This window comes from Drosophila suzukii, chromosome 3 (genome assembly GCF_043229965.1).
Source record: "Drosophila suzukii chromosome 3, CBGP_Dsuzu_IsoJpt1.0, whole genome shotgun sequence".
Taxonomy (NCBI): domain Eukaryota; kingdom Metazoa; phylum Arthropoda; class Insecta; order Diptera; family Drosophilidae; genus Drosophila; species Drosophila suzukii.
The window spans coordinates 12,783,427-12,801,843 of record NC_092082.1 but is presented as its reverse complement, the minus strand read 5'-3'; the positions used below and the strand labels follow the sequence as shown (position 1 = coordinate 12,801,843).

The window sequence follows — 18,417 nt, the reverse complement described above, 5'->3', positions numbered from 1 at the left end:
AAACGATATATAATTTACGTTTTTGTTGAAATTATATTGGTTAGATTATGTGTTCGTTAACTTTTGAACTTTGGAGGCAGTTAGTTATTTTTATGAACCTAATGTTACTACCTTAACACCATAGAATCTACTTCATTGTTAAATTAACAAAATTTAAATTTAAAATACCCATTCCGCTGCGACAGCCCTAGAACGCAATGCACGCCCGCCTTGGCAACCCTAGAAGCGACGCGCACCAGCTGGCAACCCTAGAACACATGTTGACAGCGCCCGCTTTTGGCGTTTTTTAGCCCCAAATCGAAATTGTTCTCGGCCCGTGTTTGCAACGAACGCATTAAATTTTCGTGAAACTACAAGAACCCTCGACTCCAAATCCCAGCCTGAACTTGCCCAGAGGTGCCGACGAGGTCCCAGTGATCCAGCCACATGAGGTCGTCGATTGCAATTAACCCATAGGCATGCGAGCCGCCTAAAACGCCGCCCCCTCTGCCGCTGTGCTGCTGCTGCCGTTGCCGTTGTTGTTGTTGTTCCTGTCCAGGCGTCTCTCTTTGCCACCAAAAATATAATAGTAAACTAATAATCGTGATTAAAGCGCGACTAAAACGAGCAAACCGAGTGTACGAGTGGAAGTGCCGTGTAGCAACGAGAAAACAACAACAAACATACACACACACACGCAAGGGTGATGCAGTCAAATTGCTAAACACAGGCAAACACAAGACACTGAAAGAAAAGCAGCAGCTCTCCGGAATCTCCATTTGCATTCCGAAAACAAACAGAGCTAACGGTAAAGCTAAAGCCACGTAGCCGCAACGTTGCCAGCACCGCCGCAAAGATGCCCAAAATCCATGTAAAGAAGCCGCTGGCGGGATTGGTCATACGGAATCGAGCCCACAAGAGCAAGAGTGTCTTCACGGTGAGTCTAATCGTATATTCACGGATTTTGGGGCTCCGGTGGTATCGCATACAAGTGGCCTTATAGAGATAAGGAACATAGTGAATCAGCGAACGGCGTGTGCTCGACACTCCAGCCGCGATTTGGGCATTAGTTTTAGACGTAATCGAGGTCTATCAAACGATTCGGGCAATGACTACGCCAGCACTGAAATGTTTACTCAGTTGGGCCGGGGCTTTTTCCGAAGTGGTCTTGAACCGTGTACTATGTTTATAAAAAGGTTCGGATGTGGAATCTGCAGTGGGATACATATACCCTATGAGCCGGAATGGAAATTGGGGTATTCAGAATTAGTAGGCATGGAATATGACAAGGAATCTGTACCTTGTATTTCCATAATTAGGTACATTAATATATTCGATATAAGTCTTATTCAAATCAGACTATATATTGGTTAGCTTTAAGTTTCCTTTTAACGCGAATACGCGTATTTGTACTTGTCTTTCAAGTACTTTTTCCTACCTACAATAGGTATAATTGCCATACCTATACTTCTGAGCACGACGTATTTACTTTGTTTTTAAATAGTTTTAAGCTAATTGTATGATAAGCTATTCTCACATAGAAGTCATTCCAATACTTGTGCTTTAGATATATAGTAATCGAACTGGAAATATTTTGTAAAACACCTGTAATTTGGTTAGAAATATTTAAGAATTCAAAAATCTAGTTTATTTTAATATTATTTCTTACTGTGCAGTTGTATTTTATGTGCCCCACTGCGTAGAAAATGCGGCACTTTCCCATCACTAATGACATAGCGGGTACGTAAAGCTGATATCCACTGTAGGGTTGGTACATGTGGCAAACATCAGGCGATTTCCACCTATTTATGATAATGGCGATAATATCACAAGGTTTTCCCCCAAATATGGCGATTGCTTTAAAGCTCTGCACTGGAATATCAAAGTGCTGTAAAGGCATAAAACGTGATTGATAAGTGGGTTCTCCCAAGGGATTGCCAGTCCCCCGCCACTCCCCTCCAGCTCCAGTTCCATTTCCACATCCATAAGTGTGTCACTGGCGATGGCGTAATCAATTCAACATCGGTGACCTCTCCGCTCTACAGCCAGATGAACCACTTGTAGTTGACTTTCGATTTCGTGGAGAAGCTGTTCCGTGGGTTCTGTTCAGTTCTGTTCTGGCCTTTCGCTTTCTGCTCTTCGAGTGTTTTTCGGGTTTCTGTTTTTATTTTCATAGAGGGGGCAATGAACTGCCTTTTGTTTACCTTTGTTAGTTCTTGCTTTTCCCGCACTAATGATCTACCATTTGGATGGGAAATCAGTGCGCGTGTAAATATTACATTAGTCACCATTACTTTCCACCCCCACAAAAAACTTACATTTGTAATAGTGCCTGTAATTTAAGCTGTGAAGTTAGGAACTCCCGTTCCCATGTCCAACCCATTTCGACTTGGTCATGCATATTTAATCCCCGACTAAAAGTTAATTAACCGCTGTTGGGAAATGGTTAGTATATATATTTAGTTGGTAGCCAGCCTGCCGCCAAGCTCCCATTTCTATGCAACAGTTTTCGATTCGGTGGAAAGCTCATGACGCCTGCGCCACGCTCTAATTTTCTTTTTTTTACATTTCCCTTGTAGGTTTTCCTTTTATTTTCACTTGTGGTCTGACGACTGGGGAACTTAATTAAGGGTCGCGCCACGAGAATTTCATTTTTGAAGTAGTGTTGTGACCTTGGATAGGCGCTAATTATTGTGCACAGGGCAGCCATTAGATGATATGCACCCCAGGAGAATTCAGGCGAAACAAAGTTTATACATTCTGCAAAATCATAATATATTTAAAAGCCCTTAAATCTGGCTTATTTTATTGGACCTAAAGAAACTGCTTAAATATTACAAACAAATACTACATAAAACGGTAAGAATCCAGATAGTGTAGCATAACTAGAATTATTCTTTTGAAGAGTATGTTCCTTTAAATTCTAGAAAAACAATTTAGGTCAAGTTTTCCCAAAGGCTTTAATTATAAGGTAATTGTTCCGAGTGCACTAATTACCATTGCCAAGCAATTAGATAATTTCCCTAGAAAAAGTCATACTTTTAAGTTGTTTTTCTGAACTTTTTAGCAAATATCCCTTGTAAAAATGTTCCCCGAAGAAAGCTTTTGGCAGTGGGTTCAGAAGAAAAGCTGCTTCATTCATAAAACACTGCGATAAGGCGCAGAAGCGAACAAGTGCCAATAGCAAAAGTAAAACCACAGAATGAATTGCGAGGAGAGCTAGGAAAATCCCTTTAGAGCGAAAGCTTTCCTCGGCAAACTCTCTCGGAAAATGGGAAGCCGGGAAAATGTGACATGCAACAACAGCAACAAGGCAAACAAACAAACAATGTCGAAAGGTCCGATGGTAATTGTTATGGGAAATTTCGAGCACGCGAGAAAGCAGGTTTATGGAGCAAATCTGCGACGAAAGTGAAAGAATCGAAAGTAAAGAGAGGGAAGGGGAAATTAAATTCACTTGAATTTGGGGAAAATCTGAACAAAGAAGACGTTTTTGTATTTAAAATATATTAAGTTATTTATAAATAAATATATACCAACCGTAATCATCAAGCTCTCTATATGATAGATATATAATTTAAATAAAAAATGAATGTAAACCCTGTGTACATTCCTTAGAATAATTCACGAGTCCGCAGTGAGAGGCATTTTCTGAAAATACCAAAAAGCTTGCCACGTCCAAAGCTCTGGGGTCGCGTGTTTGTGTGAAAAACGCGAGGAAAAGTGCAGGCAAAGGAAAATGCTCAGGCAGACGCTTTTCCAGCTGAGTACGGCGCAGCGTGTGGAAAGGCGCACATCGAAGCGCACATTTTGTCGCGCTGTGTATAATCACTGACTAAAATTAACTAAACAATTTCCACGCGTTTTCTTTTCGTGTCGACTTTTCGCTTTAATTATATCGCAACGCTAACATGTGCAATTAAATCGAGCCTTGTATAAACAGAGAAATATATAGCGGATTCCGTGAAAAGTGTGTTTTTGTGCAATTTGAATGATTCAAAAGCGGAAAATTGACGGAGACTGAACTTGAAATGCTTCTCAATTTGCTGACCCACTCAATTTGCTTTTGCTTTCAGCTTTCCACCCACGGAAAACTGGGGAAAACCGTCCCGTTACGCAAAAAACTGTAACTGTACCCCCACTCTTGTTGTTATTCTCGGTTCAATTATGCTTTTGTTCATGAGATCAGACCATATATGTATCTCTAGTTTTTCTTCGGTTTTGTGTGTTTTGGCGCAGGGAAAAGCCAAATGTGGCGGAGAATTTTCCCCTTGGAAACGGAATTTCCTTCAGCCTCTCGTGTTACTGATTTTCCTTTGTTCTTTGGCCGCCTGACGCACACAAAAACAAAAATGGAAATGAAAATGAAAATGAAAAAAAGAAAAGTAAAAGCCTCGACGGCTTTCCTTGAAGAAGGTCACTCAAACTGGGCGTCCTTTTCTCGCCCACTTTTCCGATCCTTTTAATTTCCTCTCCTTGACCAGTATGCTGCTGTTTAATGTTCTGAGAATTTCGCATAATTTCGTACGTATTTAGCGCTCGTAAAATGATTTTTTATTGCTGATGGTCTTCTGGCTCTAGAGATTCTCGTTTAATGTGTGCCCATAAAATCTAAGATAAGTTTCCCTGCAGTGCAAGCAACAATCTGTTTTGCATTCTATATATATTACATAGAGTATACCATCATCCTTTATACAAAAAAAACCTCTTTTTATCACATAACCCACGTTGATTTGTCTAACCAAATTTGCTTGACAAACGAACAAAGGTCAATAAACCTTTGCCGCAAAATTTCCATCACACTTTTTATGAGGTTTTGTTTTTTTCTTTGTTTTTTGGTAGGAAGGGGAAAAGAAAAAAGTCTGCCACGCATAAATTTCCATACTCATCCTTCGCTAGAATCTGGATTGAGTCCTGAAGCCAGGGCAAACATTTGCTCGTTCGGAGGCTCGAATACCAATCAATTATGGCGAAACTTCGCCACATGAGTGGCGGCTCAAGTCTTAGAAAACGCCGTTAGATAACACTCTGCTATCCATAAATTATATCCCCAATTCCGGGGCTTTGTTTAGTCCTTCCCGACTCCTCTTTATGGGGGGAACCTTTTGTCGGAGTTGGGGCCTATTGTCTCATAGACGTGCCGCAGTGGGTTTAGTGTCAACCGCAGCACTAGACAATCTGGTGAGCCTTTTGCCATCTAAGCATAATTTGTAATGCCTTAAATAAAAGGTTCTCACAAATCTTTCCCTTTGGGGTTTATTTAAATATAGACATTGTAAGAATGATGTTCAAAGTTTGTAATGAATAGGTTCCTGTTTTCTTTTTCATTAATGAATATTTTCCTAAATATTACAAACGGTTTTTAAGAGATTTTTTATAGTTTTAAAAACGATTACAATATGTAAAACAGCAAATGTAATCCTTATAACGTTCTTTTATATTATATAAACTTTATATATCTTGATTTAAAATTAAAACTTCATTCAGTTCTTAACGATGGGCACTAGTTTTCGAAAAGTTTCGGAGTAAAGATCTTAATGAAGTTTAAAAGATGGCTTCAAATGATAATATACTACTTTTATAGGCTTCGTTGGATAAAAATATATTAAAATCGTACCTAACATATTATTTTATGGAGCTATTCGTACAAAAGCTTCGGATTCTAAGGAATCATTCTTGGACAAAATGATTCTGATATTTCGAAAAAGCAGACTTAAAAACAGAATTTAACAACATTTTTTTAGGCTATTTGTACAATTTTTAGAGAACAGTTTCTAGTTCCCAACACAATGCGAAAGGAATTATCTAAGCAGAGTAGTGCGACTCGTGTGGGGCTTTGGCATTTTGGCGCTTTGGCCAAGTGCCAAGCCTCCGAGCAGTCGCTTCCGTTGTCTCCTTATGCAAATTAACTGCACGACTTCCGCTGATGATGCAGTCCTAGTCCTGTTCTCCTGTCGTGCTGCAGCCTTTATTCAGTCTTTTTGCGGTTGTTGCTTCGTTTTACTCTTTTTTTTATTTTTGTCATGCGACCCATCGTTGTTGTGTCAACACTTTTTGGGCAACAGTTCAAGAATCATAAATTTATTAAAATTGCTTGTGTTCCGTGTTTGCCAGTCAGTCCGTCAGCCAGTTTGCCGTGCTTGGTGCGGTGCTTGGTGCGGTATGCAAGGTCAGCCGGGTGCTCGGAATCGAATTTAGATTCGGATCGGGTTAGCTTTCGGCTCCTCTGATGATGGGTGTTGGTGTTTCGGTTCTTTTAATTTGGGCTGGCCTGGGTGCATCATCGCCGCTAATCAATAAGAGACGCCATTCGGTTTGGTCTTTTTCATCCATTTTGTGGTGCTGATGAAATCCCAGGTCATTATGGGATTGCTTTGATTTCATGTTTTTGCTGGACTGCAATTTCCATTATCTTACTGCCGGAATCTGTGTGTGAACCCCCCAACTAAATCAATATAGAGAATGCACATAAATCATGTGCTTTGCTGCGGATAGCCTGTGGTATCCTGCGTCCGTTTTGATTATAGTTATACCCAGAACTCGGTCTATATTTAAATTTCCTAACTAAACCCTTTATTATTTTCAATTAAGCTTTATTACATCAGATATGTAAATAAAAGTGGAGAGGATTTTAATTTGTACTAAATGGTTAGGTGAATTGACCATACCAAAAATAATACTTGCAGTTTTTTTACACGACTGTTATATTTTAAACGCCTGTCCAATAGGATTAAAAAATATTGTTGAAAAGTCCCTATAGTTTAAAAATATTTATAGTTTTATTGAGTTTTATTCGGTTTTCGATCCCAAGGCATCTGTTTTTTTCACAGCAGTCCAATAAAAGATAACATTTTTAAAAGCTTTGGTTTCCAAATATTGATTTTTGATAAGAATGATTTATTGAAACATATATTATAACATTTCATTTTGTTTCTTTGCTCTATAGACTAATATTTCATCGTAATATATTTGCGGTAGAAAATCGATAGAATTGATTATTTATTATATCCAAGAGCCAATGGGGCATACGGTGTCCCAACCCAGAAATTCAGTGAGCTCTAACTCATCCGTTCGCCATCCCCAACCCAATCCCCAAACTCATCCTGCTGGGCCCAAACCAATTTAGCCGCTGCAGCCGTCGCAGCTTGACACTTTCTGGCCACGTTGTTGACAAACTATTTTTAATATTGAAAGGCGGCAGGCAGCGTTTGCCCGTTTGTATGTACATATATTGGTAGGCTAATGTGAGAGAACACATTACGTATACGTATAGAAAATACGTATCCGCAGCGTTGCACGCGCGCTGCAGGCTTTGAATTGAATTTCAACAGCATCTGCTTTGGCAGTGGCTCTTCTCTTCGCCTTTGACCCCTTCTATTTGCCTCTGCTGTTGCACTCACATGACCTTGGTGCCGGGAATGCTCCCCATTAGCCACGAGTCGTCAGCAAGTCCGTTTTTCATGTGGGCTGACATTTGGCATCAAGGATGGCATGGCGGAAGATGAAAGAGCATCGTTGGTCGTTGCAAGTCCCCACATGCGCGTTTTCCGTTTCTCTTTGAAGCTGCAAGAATTTTACTTAGGGGAATACTTGGCATACCATGTTTCTAGACATTTTTAAGGACTAGCTTTTTAACTCAGTTTAATTAAAGTTTGGTGTGACAGGGTTATTTATAATTTATTTTAAAAAATTTTAACAAGTTTTTAAAATACTATAAAATTACAACATTTTAGATACTATTTAGAGACTATTTAGTTTAGATAACTAGAATATATATCATATATTTTACAATCCCATTGTTGTTTTTAAGGTGATTTATTCACCTCCATATTTCACCTTAATCTCAGCAGCAATCAATAATTTACACAGATGTCCTTTTTATAATTACTTCTTTGAGAAATGAGTTATTCTTTGTTACCAGAACCCATTTTTCAGACTTCTAAAACAATAAACCCGGATAGCAAAAAGGTGAAACAGGAAATTTCAGGGATTCCGTTGCTTTTAATACCCCCCACTTGGGGTGCTTACCCCTGCCAAAAGCTGCGGCTGATTGATTTGTATGCCATCAGGCTTGCTGGAATGTTTTTAATTAAAATTGCGACAGTCTTCCTTCTGCTTAAGGATTCAAACACCTGCCAGCCGTCCAGCCACGCGCGATAATCTTTGACTTTGGCATGTGGGCGATGGGGACAAAGAGGCCGCAGGAAAACATTCCACTTTAAGGAAAACTTCTGCGTTGCCAGCTCGTCCTTGGTGCCTGGGGCTTTGGCCTACTTTTCAATAAAGCCACAACAATGGAGTTGCCAGTTATTGGCCATTGTCTGGTGGTCTCGGTCCTATTGCGAAATCCAAATCGAAATCAAGAGCGCCACGTGCTGAAAGCTTCTGCAGTGGAAGGGGGTTTAGCTCCACAAAAATACCATCTAAAAAATTTGAATAAAACTGCTGATTTATGAAAGCGAAAGCGAGTATCAAGAATTTTTGTGCATATTTTATATAGCATTCTTACACTTTTAAAATGCTTTGGTTTATTTCTAAGCCTTTGGAAATTTACATAAAAATATTTTTTTATTTTATTTTAATCTTTGAGGAAATAAATCATCCTAACATTTTATGATTTTCATTATTTGATCACTATTTAAATAAAGTTCTTATATTATCTTAAGAATTTTTAGTAAGCTTTTTATTATTAGTTGTTATACAGGTTCCCAATTAAAACTAAACACTTCACAGCCATATTTTGAAATATGGAATAAAATCTTAAATTGAATACTATATTTTCTCCCTGTGGAGTTAAGTGTATTTTAATGGAGTTTAGATTGGGTCACGAATATCGCTGATGGGTACATTTTTGAGCAACCCACCGACTGGCCCCCAACTTGACCCTGGGAACCTTTACTCTATTTTAATTTTTTTTTGCGTGTCCTGTGGGCCACCCCGTGGTCATATGGAATTTTTCCCGGCCGATTGCCCATGACCGGCAAGATTAATTAGCAAAAAAAATGAAGGGAAAACAAAAACAAATTCGCTACGAATTACATTTGAGGGCACGTAATACCCGTCCGTCGTTAGCTCACAGCCCATTTTAGCCGGCTTTTCAATTTGGCAGTGCCCAGCCCACCGACTAGAAATTCGCTAGTTTCTTTTTTGTGACATTAATGAAAGGAAAACATGGAAATGTATTTTCCAGCATGTCTCTTGCCAAATCGTTACGCCATCGGTGGACTTGTTGTCTGTTTTTCGTTTTTTGTTCATTTGTTTTTTGCTGTGCCCCCAAAACGGATGTCTGTTCATCCGGGTGTTTTTCCTTTTTGCCGAGCCCTCCCCTTTTCCCTGCCTTGCCGCTCCTGTCAAGGTCGTTACTAATGCCTTTTGATGCGACACATGCAGCCATGTGAATGGAACTCAACCCATCTGCAGATCCTCCCGTTGTTCATTCATTCCTCGCATGATGATTGACTTGGCAGCTGGCGTTTCCTTCGTTTCGGACAACAGGCTGTCCCGGCTGCAACAGGATTGCTTTCCAAGTCCAATCCTTTGTCCTTAGCTGGGAAATTGAATTTGAGCCGCCGCTCATTCTCCGGCCTGCACTTGACCCGATTGCTTCTTCTCACGGACTGACTAACTGACTGACTGACCAGTCCAGCGGGCAGGTCATCACCATCACCACCATGATTTACGTACGGCGGTCGAGCTCAGTTCGGGTCAGTTTAAATGGGTTTTATCCAACTAATTCTACGCACAGCACTCGACTGCCAGCAGGCGTTTATGCGCAGTCGTGTTTGAGAACAAACTAATGATTTTTTCAAAAGAATTGCTCATTAATTTTCATTGCTAATTAATATACTTAAAAAGAATTAAATAGGGGTTAAAACCAACTTGAAATGTTCTCAATTTACCAAATTGGTATTTATTTGAGAGAAAACGTTCTTGAAATCAAGACGAAAGTACTCTTGAGGTTGCTTTTCGACATAAAACCATCTTGAAATAGAGATGAAAATAGTCTCGATGTTTTGTATCCTTGGGACGAAAGAAGCCTAGGTAAATGAGATAACATCTTTTTTGAGAATTTTAGATTGAATCCATCTTTTGAGATCGAGAGCTGTTTTCTTACGGCGTGTATACTTCAAATATATGATGTTAAACATCTTATGAATGCTAGTTTTTTATTATTTTTATTTGGTTTTCAGTTACATAGTTCACACATTAAGTTTACATGCTTTTATAGCATTTGTTCCCAGAACAGTCTCGTCTCATCTTTTCGGCACCGTCATTTTTTAACTTTGCTAAGCTAATACTTGTGGTCACAGCATAATTGCCGAGACGAGAGCCAGATAACAATCAATTCCATGTGGTTCGGGTAGCAAAAACATTTCCATTGTACTGCAGACCGCTTCTCATTTGCTTTTAGCGAGAAACTTTCATCATCGTTTTGTCGAGCTCATCTATTTGATATGTGCGACAATTACTTTTGGGCTTTTTATTATGGCTCCCCTTAGCACCATGTAGACAGTCGCTTACGTGAAATGTATTTTCGTTAGTTGTGGTTAATAGAATTGTCAATTTATCAAACATCCGAAACTTTTTGGATCGCTAGATAATGGCAATGAATGTAATTAAATTAATATTCGATTTCTTTATACCCTAGTTGTAATTACAGCTATCTTATAAACATTTTTTCACTGAATATTATATCTGAGATTGGATTTTGCCTAAATGCAGCCACAAAGTCTGATTGTATTTTCCAAAAATATAGAACATATATTACTCATTCTGATACCAGATATTCATTGCAGACTCAATTGCTAACTTATCTTATACACATATATATTTTTTATATATTAAGCTGTATAAAAATTAAAAAATGGATCATTTTCATTCGTTACTCGCCTTTGAATGCCGTAACTTTTCTCTATCGAGTGCCTCTTTTCGTGGCTCTTTCTAAATAAGCTCCACAGCAGGTGGACATGTGTTTCTCTCGGTTTGTGGAGCTTCCGCTCGCTGGAGAACTGGAGAGCCAGAGAACTAGAGAACTCATACCCTGGAGAACCGAGAGCCCAAAACGATCCACTTAGTGAGTCGCGGACATCGAAACGCAGCAGACGTCCCGAGTTTTTTGGGGGGAAAACGATCGAGCTATATAAACAGCGTCGTCAGAGTTGGATATGTTTTGATTCATATGTTTGTCAAAATTCTAGGTGACTTTTTTTCATGTGCTCTTTTAATTAAAATTTCAAAGATCGATATTCGCGCATATATTGAGAATCGCAGTGAACTGTCGTGAGTCCAGGTATCCCATAGAAAATCGACGGGTATGTTTGTGTTTATGCCACGATTTGCATACTGGATATATCAGGAAAAAATCACACATCTCTCCCCAACTGACATCGCCGGGAAATTGCTGTGAAACGCTAGGCAGACCCGATTTTCAATTTATTTCACTTTGATGTGCATCGATTTAAATTGCTTCGTTTTTGCTCGTTTGCTAATGTTGATCGATCTATTTTCGAGCCTATCCAAGCTTGTGGCTGCGATTTACACCAGGGTGCTAAAATCGCCACAAAGCAATGGCATTAAGTGCGGTGCCAAATTGGCTTTTAGCGCGATCTTTATAATTCTGGGCCAAGCAAATATGTGGGTAGCACACCCAGATGGAATTAAAAAGCATACTTTACGGCGTCTCTAAGGATTAGTAATTAAATTCTTAATTTATCTGCTAGTGTAATATCATATATTAAAAGAAATACATATATCAATTTATTAGTTAGTTTTTTTTTATCAACAAGAGTGTTTAGTAACATTTTCTAATGGTTTCTCCACTGTGAGGTTCCACTATATCTAAAAGATACATGATCTCTATAAAGAACTTCCCCCATGGAAAGACAGCTGAAAGCAAATCGCGTATTTCGAGTGAATTCAAATGAGTAACCGGCAATCGGTTGGCCAACTTTAATTGCAGCTAGGAAAGTGCCTCAAAAACCAAAAAGCAGTAGCAGCGGAAACATCGTGTTTAAATCAAACAAATGATAAGATAAACTTCGCTTCGATCGCCGTAGAACCGAGGAGATAAGCGGAGTGGAGAGACAAGTGGATCAGATCCGGATCGCATCCCGTAAAGAGCACCATAAGGCCAAACACACACCCCATTCATATGTTCGTGGACCCGTGGCAATGGAAATAAGTGTGATACCAGAGACCAGAGAAGCCACAGTTACCAATAGGGAGATACGCAGGTAGAGCGGATCAGAGGAGACCATGCGCAGCGGGCGTAACTATGTCCAGCGGCAAAGCGAGACGCTGGAGAGCAGCTTTGAGCTGGAGGAGCCCGAGGATTACGAGCAGGAGGATTCCGAGGTGGAACAGGTCAATTCAGCGGGAGCTAAAGCAGAGCTGTCGGCGACAGGGGATCGTGACCGAGATCGAGATCGGCAGGAGTCGGGTGAACAGACGGACACACTGAGCACCCACAGCAGCAGTTCCACTCCGACGACGGCGGATGTGGCCGATGTGGAGACGATCAGCTCCCTGCCCCTCTCTCCACCCGCCTTTGGCGGTCGTGGCAGTCAGCTGGTCAAGCGCCACTCCCCGCTGAAGGATCAACAGCTAGCGGACAGCAGCTCCACCAGTAGCTCCAGCCAGCAGCCCGATGTGGATGACGATGTGCCCACGGTAAGAGGGTGCGATCTGGGACACAACGCCCCATCTAATTCTGCGTCCTCCTCCTCCACATCCTCTTCCTCTTCCACGACCCCGCAGACATCGCGATATGCAGCTGCAGCGGCACATCCTAGTGCCGCCTTCGCGGAAACGGCGGTCACCTCGTCCTCGGGATCTGCCAGGGTAACCGGAGGAGCCGCCCACAGGCGCACCCATTCGGCCGCCTCCTACATCTCCATGAGATCGCAGGGAGGCAACTCGGAAGCTCCTCCAGAACGACCAAAGAGGAACCGATTCTTCGAGTGGCTGCGGGTTGTCTGCAACATCTGCTGCTGCAAGGTATTTAAAAAAACTGGGGATCATATCAGAGTATTATGTTGAGGATTTTAACTCTCAAAAACATCACACGGTCAGCGTTAAAGCCTTTTCAAAATATTATTATAATAAGTATTTTAATATTACTCCACTTATAGTATATATTGGTTGGTTACCATACCAGGTTTAATAGTTTAGTTATATTCAAATTATAGAGTTACGAAATACATATGTATGTTCCTTACATCTAAAGACAAATTTTTGGATATCAACATCATCAGAAATGCCATATGGTAAAGACTTTTTCACCTACCAAATAAGGTCTACCATATGTAAGATAAACATGAATTAAATACAATTTATCTTACAGATAACACTTATCTTAGACCTTGTAACATTAAATTTCATTCGAAACGTCATATACAATATTATTATGGGAAACATTAATCAAGATATTATTACTGATGATACATTTCTGTCATATTGAATTTGAAGTAATTTTAACGGAAAATCATCAATCAAGGGCTTTCAGAAGCTAACAATTAGAGGCAATGTTCTCCTAAAAAGTGTAGTCTCTAGGTACTGTTAAAGCCCCACGTATATAAATCATGGTTATAATTCTATGGTAGAATAAGTAAAAAGTAAACGAATATAATAAGGGGAGAAAACTGGGAAATAAGATCAAATCGGATTGTTCCGGTTATCGACTTAGTTTTCTAGTTAATTAATGGGTCTCATTAGTTGTCGTTTTTATCAATTCAAGTTTCTAGTTAATTAGATGTAGTTCATAATAATTCTATACAACTCATTTAATGGCGTTTTTAACCCTATATCGGACATTTTAAAGCTTGTGAGTGATACCTTTTGAGTTTAAAACAAGGGAGAACGCTATAGTCGAGTACCTCGACTATCAGATACCCGTTACTCAGCTAAATGGAGATATGCAAGCAGCAAAGCGAGATTAAAATGCGCCACCTACCGGCGGTATACAGATTTAAGCGTTATGGGCGTTAGAGTGGGCGTGGCAAATTTTTTTTTGGATCAATCGATAGGTATTGACGAGACCAATACATTTCAGTTAAAATTTTTTATCTAGCATGAAAATTGTGGGCGTCACAGGTTTTTGCGGTTTGTGGGCGTTAAAGTGGGCGTGGCAAACTTTTTTTGGGTCAATCGATAGGTATTGATGAGAACATTACATTTCAGTTAAAATTTTCTATCTAGCATCAAAACTGTAGGAGCCACAGTTTTGGGCGGTTTGTGGGCGTTAGAGTGGGCGTGGCAGTCTACTGAAACAAACTTGCGCTGCGTAAGAAGCTCAGGAATCTGCACGCAAAATCTCAACTCTCTCTCTCATAGTTTCCGAGATCTCAGCGTTCATCCGGACAGACGGACAGACGAACAGACGGACAGACAGACAGACGGACATGGCTAGATCGACTCGGCTAGTGATCCTGATCGAGAATATATATACTTTATGGGGTCGGAAACGCTTCCTTCTGCCTGTTACATACTTTCCGACGAATCTAGTATACCCTTTTACTCTACGAGTAACGGGTATAAAAAGAAACAAAATTAATAAATAAAATCAGAAATTTATCATTAGCATTTATGACTTTTTAAATAAAAGTAACAATTCTTAGAACCATAAAATATAGTCCATTTAGGATACTTGTCGTAAAACAAAGATGATTTCAGAATTTTAAGTCTTGCAGTTTTTATTATGAAAGCTTGCCTTTTTTCGATTCTTTGTGATCATAAAAAAGCTGTTTGATTAGGTACACATGGTCCCTGCATTCAAATTGGGGTTCGTCTTCTATTTATTGATGCGCGACAAAACAAATCAGTTGGCGGCATTCCGAATCCATCGCCAGCCGCCTCGGGTGACATTGGGCATTTAACGAGCTCAAACAATTTCGCATTTAGTACAATTTATTTTTAGCTGACTCGGGACTCAAATGTTTACAAATAAAGGCAGCCACCAATTGGCTGCGGGGCCTCAAAGGGTTAACGCGGCATTGTCGTCGCCTTATCAACTGGGTGGTTGGTTGGGTTCACAACGATGACGCACTCGGTTGGGTGCGTCGCCAGTGGTGCATCCTGCAATTATGCCAATTGGCAGCGGGCATGTCTCTTTACTTAGCTGATTTCTATCTGTATTATTCCAATACTCTGTATTATTGCTAATGAGGTCTCTAATTTAATCCACAGAGTTCCGGAATCGGGGAGCCGAGTGTTCATCATGCGCTGGTTGTGATATTTCTAGAGTTCTTCGCCTGGGGTCTGCTAACGATGCCCATAATATCGGTAAGTTCGAAATAGCTCCTAACCAATGTTTTTCACATCTTAATTTCTTTTTTTTCCTTCCCTACAGACCCTTAACCAGACGTTCCCGGATCACACATTCCTCATGAACGGCCTGGTCATGGGCATCAAGGGGATCCTGTCGTTCCTGTCGGCGCCTCTGATCGGCGCCCTTTCGGACATCTGGGGCCGAAAGTTTTTCCTATTAGTCACAGTATTCTTCACCTGCCTGCCCATACCGCTGATGTCCATCAATACGTGGTGGTTCTTTGCCATGATCTCAATAAGCGGCGCCTTTGCCGTCACCTTCTCGGTGGTTTTCGCCTACGTGGCGGACGTCACCACGCCGGAGGAGCGATCCAAGGCCTATGGCCTGGCCTCGGCCACCTTCGCAGCCAGTCTGGTCATCTCGCCGGCTTTGGGCAACGCCCTGATGGAGATGTACGGCGACACGCTGGTCGTGGCCCTCTCCACGGCCATTGCGCTGTTGGATGTGTTCTTCATCCTGGTCGCTGTACCGGAGAGTCTGTCGGAGAAGATGCGCCCTGCCTCCTGGGGGGCGCCCATTAGCTGGGAACAGGCGGATCCTTTTCTGGTGAGGAACTTTTGGATCTTTGAATCTTTGAAATTGAGTTTTAAAACCCTATCTTTTTTCTAGGCCCTCCGCAAAGTGGGTACCGATAAGACCGTGCTGATGCTGTGTCTCACCGTGCTGTTATCCTATCTGCCCGAGGCCGGGGAGTACTCCTGCATGTTTGTCTATCTGAAGCTGAAGATGGGCTTTAACTACGTGGAGGTGTCCGTCTTTATAGCCATCGTTGGCATCCTCAGCATCACGGTGCAAGTGACCCTTGGTTCCTTCATGAAGTGAGTTTGAATTTCTTAAGATTACTTATAGTATGTGCCTTATGATTTGTTTCTCCTTTAGGGTGTTTGGGGCCAAGCGCACGATCATTATGGGCCTAGCCCTGGAAATCGTGCAGCTGCTGTGGTATGGATTCGGAAGTCAAAAGTGGTGAGTGTTTACCACATATTCCTTAAGCAAGAGCTTTCTAAATTAAATATTCGTTTTAACAGGATGATGTGGTCGGCTGGCGTAGTGGCTGCCCTGGGCTCCATCACGTATCCAGCGATCAGCGCCTTCGTGTCCCTCTATGCGGCTCCCGAGAGTCAGGGTGAGTGGGAAATTTAGGTCTATTTCTAAATAGACCCTTACTAAATGAAATATTCCCATTTCAGGCGCTGTCCAGGGCATGATCACGGGCATGAGGGGCCTGTGCAATGGCCTGGGGCCGGCTGTGTTCGGCGTCGTCTTCTATCTGTTCAACGTGGACCTGAACGACGACCACGACTCGCATGCGAGGAGCAGCGGCAGCAGGGCGACGAACGTGGAGAAGATCTCACAGCATGTGCCGGGTCCGCCCTTCGTGTTTGGCGCCCTGTGCGTCTTCTGTGCCATAATAGTGTCGGCGTTCATTCCGGAGGGTCAGACCTCCAACTTGGAAAAGAAACGTAAGAGCCTGAAGTCCACTAACCCATAAAACCCATCATTCAACCTATCATCCCAGGGCAAGATGCGACGGTTGCCACTTAGTCATGAATAAATTCAAAATCCCCAGTGCTGTTAATACAGTGTGATGACTTTTGTTCCGATTCATTCGCAGGTGCCTCGCTCGACGTGCAGTACGAGATTGAGACGGGTCACAAGGCGCCCAGCTCCCTGGCGCCGCTCATCCGCTCCGACTCGCTGGCGCAGCTGTAGTGCGCTCCAACGCCGGCGTCCTATCCACACAGCTTGAATCCAGCTGGTGGCTATAGATACGTATAAGCAGTGTTAAGGAGTTAAGGATTTTGTAACTGTAACAAATGCTGTAACTAGTTTGGCTTTAGTTTCCGAGTCTATTAGGTGCATACATATACATACATATATATATCGCAGATCAGGCCGAGATGATGTTATTGTTTTCGTGGTTAGATCTTCGTTTTTACCATAGTTTCCGTTAAGTGCACCACCACCTCTCCACCACCACAGACCACCTCAGCCCAATTATATTTCGTAATTAGTTTATTATTGCCTAAGTAACGTAGTCACATATTGGATTGGCCCGTGTGCTTGCCCGCTTTTCCGGCTTCCGGCTTCCGATTTTATTTTGCTTTTGCTTTTGCGACTGTTGGTTCTCTTCGGGTTGGGATTACATCACAGCAGACAGGTGTTAGAGCTAAAAAATGTTTTGCAACAACAACAAAATAACTGCCAAATAAAAAAACAAAGTAAGTGTAATTCGAAATCTTCGGATAAAAACGAGTAAATTGAGCACAGCACAAAATTTTGAATATCGATCGCATTTCCAGTTGGGCTTACAAAAATATCCACACATTTCTTTTCACCTCAAAAGCCGTTTAGTTACAACAATTAAGAAGAGAAGAATCCAAATAAACTGAATACTAAGCTTTACTTTGAAAATTGTAGTGATTTAAAGTCTAAACTCTAAACTCTAAAGAAAAGAATTGAAAATGATGATAATGAATCGGGTCACAAACTAGGCGACTCTAACCGAGAATCACAATCTATATACAAGATAAATACGTGTATATATATGTAGAGAGATATATGTATGGGTACTGACACAAATCGAAATGTTTTTAATTTAGCTGAATGCGAAGTTAGCGCCTCCGATCATGTGCAACGCTGTAGTTTTTATTTTCATAAAGCAAGATAATGCAGAGCCTTTAACGAAGTCAATGCTTGAACGTACATATAGGGAGCACACACGTGCATGTGTATGTATAGAACTATAGGATATCAAAGTTATATTTTTCGAAGTTGCTACAACCGTGTAAAGTTCCCCCACTTCCTCCTAACCCCCACAAAAAACATGCAGACGTACGTAGGACTTACATACACATCCAACCGTGTGAGCAGAGGCAAGGTCTATGGAGTAGCGTCCCCAATAGGAATCAGGGGACCGCGACAGACAGTATACAAGAAAACTGAACCCAAATTTTGATTGTAAATTATTTAACGTGTAATTTAGTGTTTTAAACGAAACCAAAATAAACAAAATTGTTTAATGAAAAGCTAGTACAATGAACTCGAAAGTACTTTTTACAAAGCGAAGAAAGTAAGTATTAGCCTTTAAGTAATTACGAAAAAAGATGTGA

General features: G+C 41.1%; 1 protein-coding gene across 4 annotated transcripts; it reads left to right on the top strand.

Annotated features, from left to right (window-relative positions):
- The first annotated feature begins 433 nt into the window (after nt 1-433).
- On the top strand, nt 434-18,347 carry LOC108007155 (hippocampus abundant transcript 1 protein). Of its 4 annotated transcripts, XM_036815042.3 has the most exons (10): nt 3,753-3,949; nt 11,939-12,648; nt 12,736-12,975; nt 15,163-15,258; nt 15,326-15,850; nt 15,914-16,122; nt 16,184-16,270; nt 16,333-16,430; nt 16,495-16,767; nt 16,920-18,347. In XM_036815042.3, the coding sequence occupies exons 2-10, from the start codon at nt 12,235-12,237 to the stop codon at nt 17,015-17,017; spliced, it is 2,040 nt and encodes a 679-aa protein (XP_036670937.3). In that variant the 5' UTR covers nt 3,753-3,949; nt 11,939-12,234; the 3' UTR covers nt 17,018-18,347. The 4 variants fall into 4 exon arrangements, with proteins under 4 accessions (XP_036670938.3, XP_065720307.2, XP_036670937.3 ...); XM_065864235.2 differs by lacking the exon at nt 16,920-18,347 and adding an exon at nt 16,824-16,864 and having other exon boundaries at nt 3,751-3,949; nt 11,939-12,975; XM_036815041.3 differs by having other exon boundaries at nt 11,939-12,975.
- Nucleotides 18,348-18,417: the final 70 nt, after the last annotated feature.

Excerpts from the sequence above, each read along its gene's own strand:
- LOC108007155 (XM_036815041.3), top strand. The coding sequence starts at position 12,235 with ATGCGCAGCGGGCGTAACTATGTCCAGCGGCAAAGCGAGACGCTGGAG. Across the intron at positions 15,259-15,325 it reads TAACGATGCCCATAATATCG|ACCCTTAACCAGACGTTCCC; the intron begins GTAAGTTCGAAA and ends CCTTCCCTACAG. Across the intron at positions 16,123-16,183 it reads ACCCTTGGTTCCTTCATGAA|GGTGTTTGGGGCCAAGCGCA; the intron begins GTGAGTTTGAAT and ends TTTCTCCTTTAG.